This window comes from Lynx canadensis, chromosome A1, assembly GCF_007474595.2.
Source record: "Lynx canadensis isolate LIC74 chromosome A1, mLynCan4.pri.v2, whole genome shotgun sequence".
Classification (NCBI taxonomy): domain Eukaryota; kingdom Metazoa; phylum Chordata; class Mammalia; order Carnivora; family Felidae; genus Lynx; species Lynx canadensis.
This window is the reverse complement of record NC_044303.2, coordinates 27,890,661-27,910,260: the sequence shown is the minus strand read 5'-3', so window position 1 is coordinate 27,910,260 and position 19,600 is coordinate 27,890,661. Positions and strand designations below refer to the sequence as shown.

The window sequence follows — 19,600 nt, the reverse complement described above, 5'->3', positions numbered from 1 at the left end:
GCCAGACGGTGAAGGACCATGTAAGGTTTTTTTTAATCTCAAGAGTTTAGACTTTATACCAACGACACTTAGAAGCCATTAGAGGATTGGAAGTAGGGAAATGACAGATCTTTTTGCTTTAAAAGGAAATCCTGATCAGTGGGTGCAGAAGTGTTCAGGGGCCAGCAAGTCTGGAGGTAGTGGGACCTGTTAGGTGACATGATCAATCAGGTAAGCCAGTGTGGCTTGGACCTGGGACACATTTACTGCATACCTACTATATGCTAGGCCACGTTCTAAGAAATGGGGATACAGAGGTAAATAATACAAAGTTCTTGAACATACAGGGTTTAAATTTTTTTTTTAATGTTTATTTTTGAGAGAGAGAGAGAGGCAGAATGTGAGCAGGGGAGGGGCAGAGAGAGAGGGAGACACAGAATCCGAAGCAGCCTCCAGGCTCCGAGCTGTCAGCACAGAATCCTCGTGGGGCTCGAACTCAGAATGACAAGATCATGACCTGGGCCAAAGTCGGATGCTTAACCGACGGACCCACCTAGGCACCTCAACATGTGCTGAGTTCTGAGTGTTCACCTGAGATCACAAGCTTTAATAACTTACAGATGTGTCATTTGTGATAAATCTTGCCTATAGGAGTACCCGTTGCAGAACGGTAAAGAGGACACAAAACTAAAACGTATTAACGAGATGTAGAACACCCACAAATGTGGAATTTTTGTAGGTGTCTAAATTGTCCAGCACCTCCTTCTCTTACCTTCTGCTGAAGATGCCTCAGGATCTGTGAGTCTAGTCCATATTTTCATTTTCTCACCAAGGCGCCCAATTCTAAATAGCGGCTTTTACAAAAACCCTGGGAAGTTTTCTTTAGCAATGAAACTAACATTTAACGACACCTTCAACCTTGTGTAACATTCATCTTTCCCGAGGCACAGGTGGATTAGCTCTCCCGGGGTTCCTTACATCTTGGTGTCTGCCTCTCTTACCTTCAGGATCCTGAAGGGAAATAACCACCGCGCGGTAGGAATGGCATGTGCCGAACCCTGTGGAAATGTAATACATGGTCCTGTATACGAGGCGCACTGGATCCTACCCTTCTCTCCGTACCGGTTCCCTTTTGTAGGCCAGGCTCGGTGCCTGTAGGCTCTCTGCTCCCACATTCAAAACGTGCCTTACTCAAAACCACTTTTTGAGGGTGCAGAAGCAGGGATCTGGGACGGGAGCTCTGGTTTTCCAAGGCTGCCAAAATAATTCGGAACCTATATTTGGAAGCATGATACTCCTTAGTGAATTTCTTTTGGGGTGAGCGGAGGGGGAAGGGACTTCAGAGATCACCAAGTCCAACTTTCTACATCCTCTAGCAGAAACTGAAGCTCAGGGATGCTAACTGCCAGAGCAATGTGTGTGATGTCACCTTATCCTCTATCCTTAACTGAGGCACTATCTGCATCCGGCCCGGCCCTGAGGGGCAGCTGAGGATGGGCGAGGGGCGTCCGGCACCGGCACCGCCGGAGCAACCCACAGCTTATGCTCTCAGTTGTGTGATGGGGAGGAGGCCATTCAGTGCGAGTAAGAAAGCGAGGGAGGGAGAAAGGAAGGAAGGGGAGCCAGAGGTGGGAGTGGAAGAGGCAGCCTCGCCCGGGGCTGATTGGCTCCCGGGGCCAGCCCTCGCCAGCGGTTTATAAGAGTTGGGGTAGCCGGGCGCCCAGCCCGCTCGCCCGCGCGCCCCCCGAGCAGCGCCAGGCTCTGAGCGCCGCACGTCGAGGCCCGCCTGGCCCCGCGCCGGCTCCGCGCCGTCTTTAGGCTCGGTCGCGGGCCGAGGAGCCAGGGAGGGAGCCAGCGAGGGAGGCGAGCGCCGCAGCCAGCGGGCCGAGCGCCATGCGCCGCGCCAGCCGAGACTACACCAAGTACCTGCGCGGCTCGGAGGAGATGGGCGGCGGCGGCGGCCCCGGCGCCCCGCACGAGGGCCCCCTGCACGCCCCGCCGCCGCCCGCGCCGCCCGCGCCGCACGCGCCCGCCGCCGCCTCGCGCTCCATGTTCGTGGCCTTCCTGGGACTGGGGCTGGGCCAGGTGGTCTGCAGCGTCGCCCTGTTCCTCTACTTCAGAGCGCAGGTGAGTGCCCGCCTCCCCGGGGGCCCGCCCACCTCGTCCGTTCCGCGCAGGTGGGAAACTGAGGCTGGCCGTCGGCTCGGCTCCCCAGACCTTGCAAGTTCCGGCGGGGAAAGGGACTCTAAAGAGGGTGCGCCCCGCTCGGGGCCAGCCTGGCGCGGGGCCGGGCGCGCGGGCCTCGGGTCTCCGCGCCCGCCTGGGCCCCGCAGGGAGCGGAGCGTGGGCTCGCTCGTCCCGACCTGGTGCGTTTGAATTTCCCCCGCGACGCAGCATTGGCTGCTAACCTCTAATGGATGATTGCACACTCCCCACCCACCCCAACCCCAAATCCTTGCATTTCTCACTAGGAGCTAAGGATTGACTTACGTCCACTTGGGGCGGGGGCGGGGGGGGGGGGTATGAGCGCAACCCTGTCCCTTCCCGCCCACCACCTGGAGGGGTTGGTTCCCGGCGCTGGCTGCTTTGCAGGTGTGCTCCGGGCCCGTCGGCTGGAAGGGAGCGCAGAGCGGAAGGTCGCGGTGCATGCACCGCAGGCAGCCGCTGGAGCACCCCGGCGGGGGGGGATGCCCAAGGCGCCAGATGGGCGGAGAAGCCTGGTGGCAGGACCCGGGCTCCGCTCGCGCCTGGGGGCACGAAGAGGGGAGCATCACGTGCCCTCCCGTTAAGGTGGGCGGCAGAAGGAAGCCAGGGGTGCGTGATGGTGGTGAGGTTCTCACCCCTGATACAGCCTCGCTACAATCCAGCAGACAACTAAACTTCTAAAAAATGAGAAAGACGGCTGGGAACTGCAGTGAAAGATAGTAGAAAGGAAGGGGTAAATCTGTAATATTATGCTTTCTGGTGGTTTATGCTCTTGTGTTTTCTTGGAAATTGCAGTGCAGTTGGTTGGATTCATTCAAATGTTCTTGTCTGGTGCTGTGAACTCTTTCTCAGAGGAAGTGGAGGGCTGACTGTGCATTTTTTTTTTTTTTTTATGGGAAAAGAGAGTTGGGTTTGGACTTCATTGGTTTTCAGATTCAAAGGTGATTACCAAACCAAATGGGACGCATCAAAACATGGCATTGCTTGGAGTGTATGGGTTTTGACATGTGCCAGAGTCTTGAACTCCATTATTTGTAATCCTGGGATTTTTGTTTAATATTCATTATCCACTGTTTTGTGTTTTATAGAGCTAGTTTGATTTACCTACTAAAACAAAGGTGGAGATACGATGAGCCATACTTGAGGACACTTGTATTTGTATATTAATACAAGTAATCTTTATCTATTAAGATATTTGTTTCTTAAAAAAAAAAAAAAAGCCCACAACTTTTGCTCTAAAGATTACACCCACCTATAGGGAAGTGATGGAAAATGCTTTTTCTTTCATCAGAGTATGCTACAGTGGAGAATGACCCATTTTCCCATCCAGTTTTCTCCCGCCACCCCCACATGTAAAGTCTGTATATATTGAGTACCTACACTGCAGATGAGACTATTAAATGCTGTGGAGTGTGTGTTAAGAATCCTTAATTCAGCATACAATCTCCACCTACTGTGTGCATCACGTGGTGCCAGGCATTAGAGAGACCAATTAACAAAAGACTTAAAATTCTTAGTCAAACACGACAGCACGATTCAGAAAAAGGATGGGACTGCACAAGTTGTCTACTACTTTTTATCTTCTCTATCACCTTAGGGACATGGCATTTTCGTAGCAGTAATGGTGAAGTGAGTGTTAAGCACTGAGAGAGCAGTAGGCAATGAATGAGCTCAGGGAACAGCAACAGCTCAGATTGGCGGGAGCCATGGATGGGTGTGGCCATGTACAAAAGAGTGACCTGCTTCTGTAAGAATGGCAATGGTCTGGACAGGCCAAAGGGTCTGTCTGATGATCGCTCATTATAACTTAGCAGTCTTGATATTACATGGGTGATAGTGAAATCCTCAACCCCATTTTTCCCAAAACAAAACAACAACAACAAAACCATGCAAATTAGTAAGCCCAGCTAGAAAATTTTCATTTTGGAGATTTAATGTCATCAGATTTCATAAGTACAGTTTTCCTAAATGCCATAAATATTGGGGTTTTTTAAAGACTTATGCAAAATATATTAACCATTACTCTGGACCTCATTTTGTACTGCATTTTAAAAAATGTTTATTTATTTTTGAGAGACAGAGAGAGAACACGAGTGGGGGAGGGTCAAGGAGAGAGGGGACAGAGGATCTGAAGCAGTCTCTGTGCTGACAGCAGTGAGCCTGATGCAGGGCTTGAACTCAGGAACTGTGAGATCATGACCTGAACCAAAGCCTAACTCTCAACTGACTGAGCCACCCAGTCACCCCTGTACTGCATTTTTAAAGGGACATCTTCTTTAGGAAAGAAGTTACTGAGTTATAGTATCTACCTCTGATACCTAAAGGAGGCTTGATTATTTAGAGATACATTCTGAAATAGTTACAAGTGAAGTGCTAAGATGTCCGGAATGTGCTTCAAAATAGTAACTGGGGAGCTTTAGGGGTAGAGAAGTGGTTTCCTACAGATGAAAAAAGATTGGCCATGGGTTGATAATTGTTGAAGCTGGGTGATGGGTTTGTGGAGTCCATTCTACAATTCTTCCTACTTTTATGTGTGCCTGAGGCCTTCTTTCAAAGTTCTAGCTAAGAGAATAGACTCCGTTTGACCCGTCACTGATTTAACATGTTTACTCATATCAGCTCCTTTAGGTTAGAACTTGGCACCAAATAAGAGATTTTTTTTTAATTTCCACTAAAGTTGGGGGTGTCAACGACTTGGGGTTTCTGAATACCTCTGAATTAGAATGAAATCATTTTGTGTCAAGTAACATGTTTGCAGTTTACAGTAAAAAATGAGAAGGAGCCAGTTTTATTGTTTTTGTTTAAAGTGGGGACAGGGTAGCTATGCAATTCCTCAAGAAAAAAAAAAGTAGAATTTAGTTTTAAATGCATTTATTTTTATTTTTTATGTATTTATTTTATTTTGAGAGAGAAAGTGAAAGAGAGAGTTCGCGCACGCGTGTGTGTGTGTGGGGGGGGGGGGGGGTTTGCGGGGAGGAGCAGAGGGAGAGAGAGAGAGAATCTTAAGCAGGTTCCATGCCGGCACTGAGCCTGATGAGGGGCTCAGTCTTACAACCACGAGATCATGACCTGAACTGAAATCAAGAGTAGGACGCTCAACCGACTGAGCCACCCAGGTGCCCTTAAATGCATTTGAGAAGAATGCCCAGAAGAGTGTAAAAATTACAGTGAGTTTAAAAAGTTTTTTCCATTCTCAACTCATGATTGAATAGTTAAAAATGAATCAGCCTCCTGGATGTTTGCAGATTGCCTGTGCCCAGATTGAAAAGAAAAAAAAAAAAAGCACTAGATCTAGACTAGATTGGCTTTTCCTCTACCAACGTTGCCAAAGAAAAAAATAGCATGTGGTTTGTGCTATATATTTACCACATAGTATTCATACTTTGGTTTGCGAAGAAGAAGAAGAAGGAGAAGAAGGAGAAGAAGAAGAAGGAGAAGGAGAAAAAGGAGAAGAAGAAAACCTTGCAAAAAGTTGCTTGTAAAATGTATGTGCGTTTTGTTTCTCTTCTTTTAATCCACATAACCATATTCAAAGTTTGGAGGTTAGCTACAAGATAAGCTTTTCAGAAAACGCAATCTCTGTTGCCCTTTTAACTCCTTCCCCCAAACCCCAGTGTGCACACCAACCTCCCTGGCTGTTGTTACCCAAACAAGGGAGCAATCCCTACCGCAACTCTGATGTCGAGGTGTGCAGGCGCCTGTTTGAAAAAACAGATAACAAAGTAGCACAAATGTCAAGCATCCTGCCTCATTTAACCCTACAAATGATTACATTTCTAGGAAGTTGTTTTTTTTTTTAAAGAGTCTCACTTCATATGAACTACATTATCTGGTAAATGCATTTATAAGTCTCTTAAATCAGATATTCAAGATTTATATAATGTGTTCAGACATTTCTAGGTATAATGAATTCATCTGTAACCCAGTTCACTGTGATTTTTTTTTTTTTTTTTGGATGAGCTTCTGTGTTCCTTTGTTGAGTGTAGTTAAGTTCAAGAAGGTAAAGACTGCCTGTTGTGCTCACTACATTATCAGCAGCATCTAGCCCAGTGCCTGGCATGTTTCGTTTGCTGAAGAAGCTTTTCAAATGATTCAGGATGCTAGAAATTTGCAAATATGTAAGTCAGCTAAGGAGTAGCTAAACTAGGCTAAAAAGTAGCACTTTTTATGTAGTCGCGCAAATTCTCTATCCAGACCATGGTGTCTGGAGAGAGGGTGTGGGGTAAGAGAGTGGTTGCTGGACACCAATCCCACCCCTTGCTAGCAGTCTTTCCAGCACAGAGACTCCAGACCAGAGACCCTCACTGGTGTGTGTGGTCAGCCCACCCCCATGCCTCAACTCCTCTCTTTTCTCCTGGTCTCCATTTCTGGGAAGGGAGGGCTACAAGACCCTGGAACAAGACATTCCTAACATACGCTCTAAACTGAAGTAAACAAAATAAATGACTCTATCAAAATGAACGATGCCATGCTTTCGTCACTTCTTTTGGGAAAACAATTGATCGCTTTGATCTATGTTTTAGCTCTTGTGTTACCTTCTGAACCGTGGTTCTCAGCTGAACATTCGAAGCCCTTGCAGAGAGAGCCAGTTGGCTCTTACCCTGAGGGATGTGGGTTCCATTGGCTGAGGGTGGCACCTGGGTGTGGAGACTTGCTCAGAGAGAGGGAACAAAATCTTTGTGTTACATTTCTTTGCATCGAATCATTAACCATTATTACTGTCACAATATTTTTGTACCAGCCGGCATGACTTGTAAAAAAAAAAAAAAAAAAAAAAAAAAATTCGTGTCCGAGAAATTTTGGGACATTTTAATAGCAGAACATCTGTATTTGCACGTTTGGTATTTGAAAGCATTTCTGGTCAAATGTTCACATACGTCGAGAGGGCCTGGGGTCTAGTTAGGACGCAGATCCCCAGGCAGCGTGCCAGGGACCTGAGATTCTGCATTTCTAACGAGCTCCAGGGGAGCCCGTGAAGCTACAGGCGTTTGGACTGGACTTGAAGTGGAGGCAGCATCCGTCACTGCGGCTTCTGTGTGATGGCACTTAGTTGGTCAGCAGGTCTGGAGCTCAACCAGTTCTAGGCTCCCCAGGCGTTTCCCCGCTAACACCGCCCTGAACCTGTAGCTCAGCGATTTTCTGGTGGCGAGCCAACTAGGTCTTGGCATCATTCTTCTTTCTTGAGGTCTCAACCGAGTGACCCTTCACATCAGCTGCCCAGGCGTCACTGATTTTGTGGGAAACTGATCGGCATGAGTGAGCTTTTTAAAAAAGTGCGATTGAAAAGCTTTCCTTATATAAAAACTCACATATTCTGATCTGTACTAATTATTTTAATTGTTTTTAATGTTTACTTTGGAGACCGACAAAGTGTGAGCAGGGAAGGGGCAGAGAGAGAGGGAGAGACACAGAATCCAAAGCAGGCTCCAGGCTCCGAGCTGTCAGCACAGAGCCCCACGTGGGGCTCAAACTCACAAACTGCGAGATTGTGACCTGAGCCGAAGTCGGACGCCTAACCGGCTGAGCCACCCCAGCACCTCTAAAGAAAATATGAAAAATAAATATGGATTGCAAATAGTTTTGCTTCATGAATGACACCTCTCCCAGGATTATAGATAATCTTATTATATATGCAAGACTGAAATAATAAAATTTGTATTAGTGGGTGCACATTTGTTGAAGGCTTATTATTTCATTTGAGAATCTCAGATATGGAGAGAGTACTTTCTAGTTTATGTCTGATGGTTGGTTAGTAAACCTGCACATCTTTTTGATTACTTTAAAAAAGGTAAATCAGGCAATGAGAGACCTGGTATTAACTGATGGAGCTCATATTATAAACTTCTATAATTCTTCCTTTTTTCATCCCGTCTATACCTATTAATAAGCAAATGCTCATGAGGTACCTTGAACTTTTGAAAGAAGAGGACAATAAATTAAGCAAGTGTTATTGAAACAACTGATGGCTAATTCTCTCTACCCTTTACCTGGCAGCTGAAACCGCTACAAAGGCTCGTCAGAGCCCCAGGAGGAGACAATTTCAAGAGGAGAGTAATACTTGAAGAACTGTTTAGACAGAAAACCAGCTAACAATTCAAGGGGGATGGATATTTTGGGAGGGACAGTCCCTCACATTATAGAAATTTTAGCATGTCCCCTCCCCAGCATCTGTCCATACAGCCCGTTCGCCCCAAGCAGCCCTCCTTATCCCATGGGACACACCCCCTGACAAACGCACTACTCCAGGTGAAGAAATATTGATGAGAGTTTCAACAAAAAGGGAAATTTGCTTCTGGCTTTAGGTTTTGGGCAATGGATTTCTCCCTCCTTCCTTGGCTGATTGAAAAATATACATTGATTACGGAAAAAGGCCAAACATGGTGGCTAAAGATGGTGTTAATTTTGCCTGGTTTCGTAAGCTTCGTGCTTTGAATATCCTAGTGGGTTTCATCATCCCATCTAGCAATGCTGTGTATGACTTACAGACCAAAACTTCTCTACCTGCACTGACCACGTGTGATTTTCCTTGATGCTCCTTCCTTCTATGAGGACTTTCATTGCCAGACAATTTTAATAATTTCCCCATGAATCACACGTGTGTACTTGTGTTGTGAATCATAGCTACTCATAAAAATGAATTAGAAGTCAATGTTTCACCAACACCGAGGGTGACTGTATTAATTATTAATTGTTGGGGACATAAAGACTCTTGCAAGAGTGAATTTTGTGTCCTGAAGTCAGCCACACTTTATTAAATAGCAGAACGATCGAAGATAATTTCTCTGTATCCTGTCTTTTTTCTTCTCCCCTCAGATGGATCCTAATAGAATATCGGAAGATGACACTCACTGCATTAATAGAATTTTCAAACTCCATGAAAATGCAGATTTGCAAGACACAACTCTGGAGAGTCAAGACACAAAATTAATACCTGATTCGTGTAAGAGCATTAAACAGGCCTTCCGGGCAGCTGTACAAAAGGTGAGTCCATATGAGGATCTGAGTCAAGGGCCTGCACTGACCCTGCTATTGCTGAAAATTAATACTGGCTAAGTGCTGTTGACTTTGTTCTTTTTCATTTTCATAATTTGTAAAAGAGCTAAAGAGAATGGTTTTTAAGAGATGAGCAGAATTCTTTTGAAGCTGTTAGTGGCTTGTTATAGTGACCAGAGACTTTCATGCACAGACTCGTCCCTTTCCTATCCTTTCTTTCCTTTCCTTTTCTTTTCTAAGAGGAGGCATTTAAATTCATACATCGAAGGACAGCAAAGATAGCTTGTGGTGGTCCATGGGTCAGTTTGCTAGTGTGAATTCCCCGCCCTGGAAACCTTTCCCTCAGCGTACAGGACTTGCTGCTGTTGCCTTTACATTTGGTTTTATATTGGCAGACTCTCCTGGTCGACATCTGTTGATCCAGGACTCTGTTAAAAATGCTTGTAACTGCCTCCCCCGTTCATGCTCTGTCTCTCTCTGTCCCAAAAATAAAATAAACGTTGAAAAAAAAATGCTTGTAACTGGTCCATTGTTGTCATCTGGGGTGAGGAGGTAAAGCGAGCAGAGCAGGAACTGATGTGGCGCCCAAGGTGGAAACTGCGTCCATTTTCTCTTTTTCTGGGAGAGCTGGGTGAGAAGGGAGGAGATGGGGTTGGGGAAGACCAGTGACTTCTCTTACATCGACAGCTCTAAGTGAGAAACACTGTCATAACTGTCATAACTGTGCATCCTACTTTTCTGAATAGAGTCACTCGAGAATTTTGCAGCCTTGGAATTATTTTACGGACTGACTCCACCAAAAACTGGGGAGAACCCAGTGACTCCAGTGAATTCTAGCATGCACATCTGTGTGGATTCTTACATGTACCCATATATCCCAGTCTCTAGTTTGCAGCTCCCTGGTCTATTTCTGATCATCTTCGAGTAAATCCTAAAGGTCTCAAACTCCTTAAATCTAAATTGAATTTTAACTTAGTTTATTTTTTAAAAACTCCAATAGAGTAATAGCATTTTTTAAATGTTTATTTATTTATTTTGAGAGAGAGAGAGAGAAAGTGTGTGCACACATGTGTGCAAGCTGGGGAGGGGCAAAGACAGAGGGAGAGAGAGAATTCCAAGCAGGCTCCATGCTGTCAGCGCAGAGCCTGAGAGCCTGACGCAGGTCTCGATCCCACGACCCTGGGATGATGACCTGAGATGAAATCAAGAGTCGGGTGCTCAAATGACTGAGCCACCCACATGCCCCTAGTAATAGCATTTTTAGAAAAGAGTGTCTCGGAGGTAGAAGTAGGGAGATGAAGCTGTTTTGTGTGACCCATAAAGCTGATATTTGCTGTATTTTGTCAAATCTAAGATACCACCAGTTTCCAACTCACATCATTATTTCATGCATCAGAAAGAAAAGAACAAGAAAGAGAAAGGAAGAAAAAAAATTAAACATGATCTTTATAGATTCTGTTTGCATCTTACTTTCAGAGTTAGTCTGTTCATATTTTTGTTTCATTTTATGTTTTATTTTCATTGGCTTGCTTTTTATCCTATCTCCCCAATGTTGAGCAAACTATCTATAAACAATGATTTACATGTACGAGGGGGTAATCTATTAGTTAAAAACCAAACCCCTAATTAAGGTAATTCTGCTTAGGTAAGTGCTTGTCTCCTTATTTTGTGTGTGAACTGACTTATATTGTAACTCCTTACAATGAAGAGATAAGCTTTTAATTTCACAGGTGTCCTCGTTCTTAAAAATTATCCTTAGGTTGTTTTGTTTTGTTTTGTTTTGTTTTCCTGGAAGAATGAGATCAGCCATGATAATTTTGAAAATAAAAAATATTAGGAAGAGCAGATAAGGGCACCTGGGTGGCTCAGTCAGTTAAGCGTCCGACTTTGGCTCGGGTCATGATCTCATGGTTTGTGAGTTCGAGCCCTGCATCGGGCTCTGTGCTGACAGCTCAGAGCCTGGAGCCTGTTTCAGATTCTGCGTCTCCCTCTCTCTCTGCCCCTCTCCCGCTTGCACTCTGTCTCTTTATGTCTCTCAAAAATAAAGAAACATTTAAAAAACAATTAAAAAAAAAAGAAGAACAGATAGCATTAACATTTATTTAGGAGAATGCAAGTGTGGTTCATCTTAACCAGTCAAAAGAGAAAAACATTAGCATCTCGTAGATACTAAGAAGTGGTTGACAAAATTTCGCATTTATTTCTGATGCTTAAAATCCATTAGAAAACAGAACCAGATGGATTCTCGATGTTTTTCTAAATACCTCAAACTAAAAGGTAGCTAATGATGAAAAACAGAAACATTTTCTTAAAGTCAGGGACACAACAAAGATGCCTAGTGTCCCCGCATTATTTAACATTGTTCAGAATACTAGCTACTGTAATTATACAAGAGAATGAAGTCAGAAAGCATATGTGAGTATACACACACAGATATGGAAAAGGCAAAATTTGCATATGCTGATTGTATACTTGGGAAAATTCAAAAGGACCAAAAGGCTGCAAGCCAAATAAATCAGTTTGTAAAAATTAATAAGTAATAATCAGTAGCTGTCCCTATTTCAAACAAGAATTAGAAAACACAAAACAGGAGAATTAGAAAATATAAAAGTGCCTGGCTGGCTCAGTCAGTGGAGTGTGTGATTCTTGATCTTGGAGTTGCAGGTTCAAGCCCCACATTGGGTGTGGAGATTGCTCAAAAATAAAATCTTTAAAAAAAAAAAAAAAAGGAAAGACAAAGAAAACACAAAAGAAAGATTCCGTTTGTAATTTTTAAAGAGCCCTAAAAATAAACTTAGCAAGGCATGGACAAAGCTTATGGAGATTAAAGTAGAAAACTCTACGTGGGTATTTACAAGGTAAAGACGTAACTATGCAAAGTCCTGACCTGAGAAAGAGACCAAACACCTTAAAGTAGACCTTACTGGAGGTGTGCATGTGTGTATTCAATTTAGTATAATATAACATTGTTTTAAATAAGTGGCCATCGTTTGAATTATTCAAAACTAGTACTGGGAGGATTTGTTTACTATTTTTGAAAAGTGATAGCCTTACTTCATGTCCAAGGTGAAAACAAATCCCAGCTGGAGAGAGTACTGGGTGGCCAATGGCTACTCTCTACTCTCTGGCAGTCCCACGCCTTCCGCAGCTCCGGTGGACTTTTCTGCCCCCAGCTGCCCCCTCAGAACTTACCTGCTCACTGTCCCATTTCCTTTGAGCTTTCCAAGTGACTGCCTAGATAGTAGGACAAGCCAGTCTGTACTTAAAATGAGCAACAATGGCAGAATTTTCACTATTTTAGGAGCCTGTTGGAGACATGGTGCCTCGTTCCAAATAAGTAAAACTCATCTTAGCGCTTCAGTAGCTGGCAAGCCAAAGGAGAAAGATTTGTGGGCAGACAAGAATGATCAACTCTTCTTATGAAAGGCACACAGTTTGCATTGTATTTACAGATTAGTATGACTCAGAGGATGAGTAGAACTTTATTGTTAATAGCGCATTTTTTGTTGCTGTGCTATAAGGTTTTACCCATTATTCATGGGTAATAACACTACACACAGACAATCCTTTTTAAAGAGTAAGGAGCCGTCATAACATACCAATGTGTGTTTGGAGGTGGAAAATGCCATTTCTTCCCCCAGACAAGAGACTGTTTAGGAAGGAGATGAGTGTTCTCCATACCGTATGATTAGAATCAAGCCGTGTTTGGGGCGCTCGGGTGGCTCCGTCGGTTGAGCGTCCGACTTCGGCTCAGGTCGTGATCTCACAGTCTGTGGGTTCGAGCCCCGCGTCGGGCTCTGTGCTGACCGCTCAGAGCCGGGAGCCTGCTTCGGATTCTGTGTCTCCCTTTCTCTCTGCCCCTCCCCCGCTCACGCTCTGTCTCAAAAATAAATTAAAAAAATTTTTTTTTAATTAAAAAAAAAAAAAGAATCAAGCCACGTTTATTAAGTGCGCATACCGTGCTAGGCACTTTGCCATAACTTCTCCTGTACCCCAAGACTTAGCCTTCTCTTACTTTCGCCAAATAGTGATTTGCCGGCTGTGTTATCCTTTGATGAAGATTACTGGTTAATACGACATTCTCCACATCCTGCCAAAATAATCAGACTTCTCATTTCTCTTGCCAATGCTGAAAATAGAATGGAGGCATCAGGCGTCCATAAGTAGGTCTGTATCTCAGTTTTAGTTCTAACACAGATATTGAGTGAACCCGTAAAAGAAAATTACATGTGAGGCTGCAATCATTATTGAAAGATCAACCCATCCAGTGGTAACAAATGCTAGACATAAGCACAATATTACATTATATGTGTGCAAAAGCGGTGTTTACCTAGGCTGTCTTTGGTCAGACAAGTAATGCTGTTTTTCTCCCTTTTTTTTTTTGTTTGTGGCTGGGCTTTCTTGGCTTTTTTTCCCCTTTAGCACAGAACTCTGAAAGCCTCTTAGCGATCCAGCCCTACCAACCACAATTTACAAAGTCTATCATAACAGTCTATGACAATAAAGAAAACACTAGTACAAATATGGTGTCCAATTTATAAAGCAATTCTTGTTTCCAGCTTTGGCAGCCTTTCTGGCCTCTGCCAGCCTGAGGAGTGGAGTGGTGAGCTCGGGCCTGAGTGGGGGGCCCTTGGTCCTTAGGTCTCCCGGCCAGTCCCCGTGGAAAACCATGTGTGTATGCACCAAATGTACATTCTGAGCACTCAGGGCTGTGGCTCGGCTTTCGATTTTATTTTATTTTTTTTAATTTTTTTTTTTTAACATTTATTTATTTTTGAGACACAGAGAGACAGAGCATAAACGGGGGAGGGGCAGAGAAAGAGGGAGACACAGAATCTGAAACAGGCTCCAGGCTCTGAGCAGTCAGCACAGAGCCCGACGCGGGGCTCGAACTCACCGCGAGATCGTGACCTGAGCCGAAGTCGCTGCTTAACTGACTGAGCCACCCAGGCGCCCCTTGGCTTTCGATTTTAGTGTGTCCAGTTGTTGATTTCCCATTGAGTACCTGTTTGTGAAAAACCATCCCGAAACTTACTTTGAAAAGTATTTGAAAGAATGATATGGAGGAGAGAGATTAATGTGGGCTGTTCAGTGCATTCAAGATAACCCCTCTCCCCACCCCCCACCCCCCGATGTGGGAAGGCAGCATGAAGATTTACACATATATGACTTTATTTTTTTATTTATTTATTTTAAGGTTTCTTTTAAAATATTTATTTATTTATTTTGAGAGAGAGAGAGAGAGAGAGAGCGCGCGTGTGCATGAGTGGGGGAGAGGTTCAGAGAGAGAGGGAGAGAGAATCTTAAGTAGACTCCTTGCTCAGCGTGGAGCCCAGTGTGGGGCTTGATCCGAGACGAGATCACGAGCGGAGAGCGAAATCAAGAGTTGGACGCTTAACCGACTGAGCCACCCGGGCGCCCCCTACATGTATATGGATTTTTTTAATACTAGCTTTTAAAACATTTTTGTGACTATTCTATAATGTACCTAATATACAGGACTATTTTATTTAATACTTACATTAATAAATATCCGTGTTTGGGAGCATTAAGACATTTTCCCCCAAAAAGCCATATAATCAGAAGTGTTTAGAGATCGTGGAACGAAGGTGCAGGCTCCATCAGGACAAGAAGTGCAGCTCTTTTGCTCACCTTTGACTACGTCACACATAATGTAGTCTCAAGAATGAAGGAAAAGAACAAATAAATGATAAATGACTTCTGGAACTCTGAGCTAAGATTTTTAAGTAAACATGGGTCATCGACCAACTCATAAAGCCACAGTGTTAGTAGCCTGGTTCTCATTTATCTGATGTCTTAACCAATGTTATAATGGATAATTATTAATATTATAGCCAGAGGCTATAAGGCTCCAACACAGATACAGTACTACAGATAATTTTTGTTGAAAATTATCTCCGTCCAGGCTTCTTCCTTTAGACATGCTTTCCTCAGGTTTCTGCCTTTCCATAGCTTATAAACTACCTAGAGGCAGGCCTGTAATGTGAATTGAAAACATGGCTCTGGCTTATTTAAGTATCATTTTATAAAACTCTCTAATTTCATTGCAGAAAAGCCAAAGATGGTAATGACTACCAATAAACTATCTTGTTGGCATATTCTTTTTTTTTAATGTTTATTTATTTTTGAGAGAGAGAGTATGAACAGGGGAAGGGCAGAGAGAGGGAGACACAGAATCAGAAGCATGCTCCAGGCTCTAAGCTGTCAGCACAGAGCCCAACGTGGGGCTCGAACTCACAAGCTCTGAGATCGTGACCTGAACTGGAGTGGGACGCTCAACTGACTGAGCCACTTTGAGCTTCCAAAAGCTTAGTGGGAAATGGGGAGTAAAACCAGAACCACCATTATTGAACAATTAATTCTTACCTGGAATTCTTACTTTATTCCCTGAGTATCAGTGCATATTTGGTCTCATCTCCTGTAAGATTCACAGTGTAAATAAAACTGTCTCCTCATATTAAGAACAGTGTACCCTCGGAGTGCCTGAGTGGTTCAGTTGGTTGAGCGTGCGACTCTTGGTTTTAGCTCAGGCCATGATCTCATGGTTTGTGAGACTGAGCCCTGGCTCGGGCTATGTGCTGAACAGTGCGAAGCCTGCTTGTGATTCTCTCTCTCCCTGTCTCTCTGGCCCTCCCCTGCTCATGCTCTCTCTCTCTCAAAATAAATAAATCAACCTAAAAAAAAGGAATGGTGTACCCACGGATTTTCAGTGCTTTGATCCCTAAGGAAATATTCATTGTTACGTAGCACAGTCTACATTGTTGTAACAAAGAGGACCCTCACTCAATAACTCAATAAGACAGAAGTTTGTGCAATAATCCGGGTGAGCAGTCCAGGGCTAGCAGGGAGGCTCCCCCGTCCTCAGCTGGTACCTTCCATACCTGCCATCTCTTGGTCCAGGTTGGCTTTTCCATTTGTTGATATTTCCAGGGAGAGAGAGAAGGCAAATGTGGTCCCTGGGAGCTTATATGCCGTCACTTCTAGCAGCATCCTGTTGGCTGGGACTTACTCATACGACCACATCTTGCTGCAAGGGAGGCTGCACCGTATCGTCTCTAGCTGAGTTGCCATTTGCACCCAGGCTTGAGGAAGGGGGTTTCCCGTAACTGGGAAGAGGAGAGGCTTCATTCTAAGGGGCAGTGACCAGCCTCCGATACTCACTAAACCCTGTTTAGGCAGGAGTGGGCTCACTCTATGAGCAGAGTTGACTTTGTTACATAAATCTATGAAAAATTTGAATGACTAAGATTTCATTTTCTAAAAGTTAAAGTACTTTAGGATTATCTGGATTCCAGGAGAGAGAGAAATTTAAAAGTAGATTTAACAGCATGCATCTTATGGAGGAACTTTCAAAGGTTTCTTTAGGCATATACAGCTCCACATCTGTGATCTTTGAATGAACCTTGACTGTCATCTGCACAGTTTTTAGTGGATTTTATGGATTCAAGAACATTAAAGCCAAAAAGTTTATCAGATTAAATGGTTGTTTTCTCCAAATAGAGAGGTGATCCTTTAGAATTCCTATGTCAATTATAATAAGAAGACTATTTGCACTTTTAAAATTAAAGTACATAAGAAATCAATTAAAATTTGAGTAGATCTTAAATATTTATGAAGTTGTAATCATGACGGTTGTTATATAGCCATTATATCTCAATTGGTTTTTTCGTGAAATACACACATAACAAACGCAAGGGGAAAAATTAAACCCCATTCATTATCGCTTTGCCTTTGTATATGAGTATGTATGTATCCCAAGAAAATTTCTTGTAAACCCACAAGGAAACTTGGGGTTTGGGGGCACTGGTGTTCCCAAATCAAGATGTTAGTCATGTAGTGGTTTTCCAATGGGATTTCATCTACACCATAACAGTTTTGGGAACTGCAATTCCATCGACCCCAATCATATCTAGCATTTATGAAAGCTGTTGTTATGGGAAAGCTGAAGTAAGACCCACAGAATTTTCCTACAAAACCAAGGCCATCTACTGCCTTGTAGCCAGCAATAGGCTATTGGCTATGGTGTGCTCAATCTCAGGGAGACCCAGGGCAAAAGGTAGAAGAGTTTGCAAGAGGAAATAACAGTGAGTGGCACCAGCAGAGGTGGGCCTATCTTTGTGCTAGAAGTACCCCAGGATGGAAGAAAAGATATTTGGAGTTGGTAAGGAAAGACATGCCTGGAAGACAGCATCTCATTTTGTGGCTTGGGATCTTGAGCTACAGTTTTAGAAATGAATAAAACTGAGGGTCCTTGGCTGGAAGGGGAAGTGGCAAAGGATAGATTGGGTTGCTCCCCCAAAGTGGCTCATCCTGGGGGAAATATAACGTGTGGAAGTGGAGAGAATGTTGTTCCCTAGAACAGTCTCCCAAACCTGCCTGATCTTAAGAATCACTTGGGGACCTTGTTTAAAAAAATAAATGAGAAGCGTTGGTAGTTCGGGAGTAGACTTTGTGATTTCAGAAATCCCCCCTGAAAAGGGCTGGCCTGTCTTTAAAAGAAGGCTTCAGGGTGGGAACGGAGATAGCACCTGGGACCAGGATAGCATCCTAAGAAGAGGTGAGAGCCACTGGGGTACAGGGAAGCCTTTGGTGAATTTAAGTGACTATATTTGAGAAGTAGGAGCAAGTCTGTGTGGTGGAAAAGGTGGGTTTTGAAAGTTGCAGAGAGCAGTCTGTAGCCAAAATGATGACACAGGTTTGCCTGAACTTTTTGAGATTTCGGGTCCGAGAGAGTTTTGTTTGCACCTAGCTTTCTCATCACTAGGGTGCTTCCCTCTCCCCTAATCTTTACCTTTTGAGAACCTTGGGTGGTGATGGTGGTGGTGGTGATAGGAGTAGAAATGATAATAACTCTAAAGCATGAGGCTCATATTCATCAGAAAGTTTTGGAGGACTCTGGAACTCTTCCTCTCAGTGTCTGTACCTGCTTCTTATCTCATCGAACCCTTTCATGGTAAAGGACCAGACCATCATCTCCATCACCCCAACCACAAGCCAGAAGATGGTCTTACACTCTCCATTACCAACTCTTTGTCTCGCCCCCGTCCTGTGGGTTCTGCCTCCTTACAAAACCTTCAGTGACTTCTCTCCACCCAGTCACTGTTGTTGTCACCTTAACCCAGGTGTCGCTGTCATTGTTTCTTGCCTGGGTGACCGCAAGTGGCCACCCCATCCTGTAGTCCTACAGGACCGCTGAAACCAACAGGATAAAGTCTGAGCTGCTGGACACATAACACAAACTCTTTTATGTTCTGGAAACCTCATTCTCACCCCTGCCTCTCCAGCCTCATTATCTTGTATGCCGTCCCATCACTCTGTGCTCAGCCTGTGCTCAGAGGCCCCGCCACAGTAAAATGCTAGAAGCTCCCTAACCTAGCTGTGCCCTTCCCCACTCTACTTCCCTGCTGTGATCCAAGGCAAGTGAGGGCACAGATGGTATCTCTCCCAGAAACACAGCATCCTCAGCACCGCACAGGATGCCTGGCCCCTAGCGGCCATCAATAAACTTTGTGGAACGGATGGATGGATGAATGAAAGATGGGTGTTTGCGCCTAGTCTTTTACATGCTATTCCAGGCCTTTCTTGTGTAGTTAGTTCTCTGATTGTCTTTCAAATTTCAGCACAGTCCTTACTTGCTAAAGCAGGCCCCTACTGATGCCCGCCTGCCCACCTTTGGGTTAGGAGCTTCTCCTGTGCTCGCCCAGGGCCTCGTTATTCACCCCTGTCATTCGGTACATCCATTGCAGGAGCATGGCGTGAACTTTCCAAGGATGGGGCTGTGTGATGTTTAGTTTCCCTCCCCAGTGACAGGCACACAGTAGGTGCCCAGTAGAAGGAAGAACCAGTGTAATGAACAAGTGAGCGAGCTCTGCTCATCCCTGCTCTTAGTGTCATCACGTGGCTAGTTGTTTGATATTGCCAGAAGCTGGCCACATTACGCATGCTCAGGAAGATTCGCAAAGGGCCGGGAGTCACTCCTGAGCCTGATGCTTATCCTGCATCTTGCAGAGAGGAGTTTCGACCTTTGGGGCGTGAACACGTTAAAGGACCTTGAGGCTGGAGGACCTTGACTGGCCACCCCGCTCCTTCCTCCCTGGCCTTATTTGTCCGCCGTGGCTGGCCCGGGACCTCTGTGCCCCTCGGAGTCGCATTCCTAGCCGTCCGATACTTTGGGGAGGGTCTGTGTGGGTTCGCCTTCTTCCGAGGACACGAGGCTCAGTGAATGTCAAAGCTCTGCCAGTGTTAAGGTGCCATTATTGTTTCAAGTGGCAGAGGAAAGCGGAGACATTGTAAATAGCAGGGTTGGCCCAAGACTCTACACAGCAGTTACTCTGCCAGGCCCTTCGATTAAACTTTGTAAACGAGTACCACAGTGCAAGACATTTTGAAATTGGGCTCTTTA

At 44.6% G+C, this 19,600-nt stretch overlaps 1 protein-coding gene across 1 annotated transcript in view; it reads left to right on the top strand.

The window, feature by feature from the left end:
• Positions 1 to 1,778: 1,778 nt before the first annotated feature.
• TNFSF11 (TNF superfamily member 11) overlaps positions 1,779 to 19,600 on the top strand; it is a 32,449-nt gene continuing 14,627 nt past the window's right edge. Inside the window, exons 1-2 of the mRNA XM_030311496.1 lie at positions 1,779 to 2,106; positions 8,998 to 9,165. Coding sequence (XP_030167356.1) covers positions 1,873 to 2,106; positions 8,998 to 9,165 — 402 coding nt within the window. The 5' untranslated portion in view covers positions 1,779 to 1,872. The remainder of the gene's footprint in view (positions 2,107 to 8,997; positions 9,166 to 19,600) is intronic.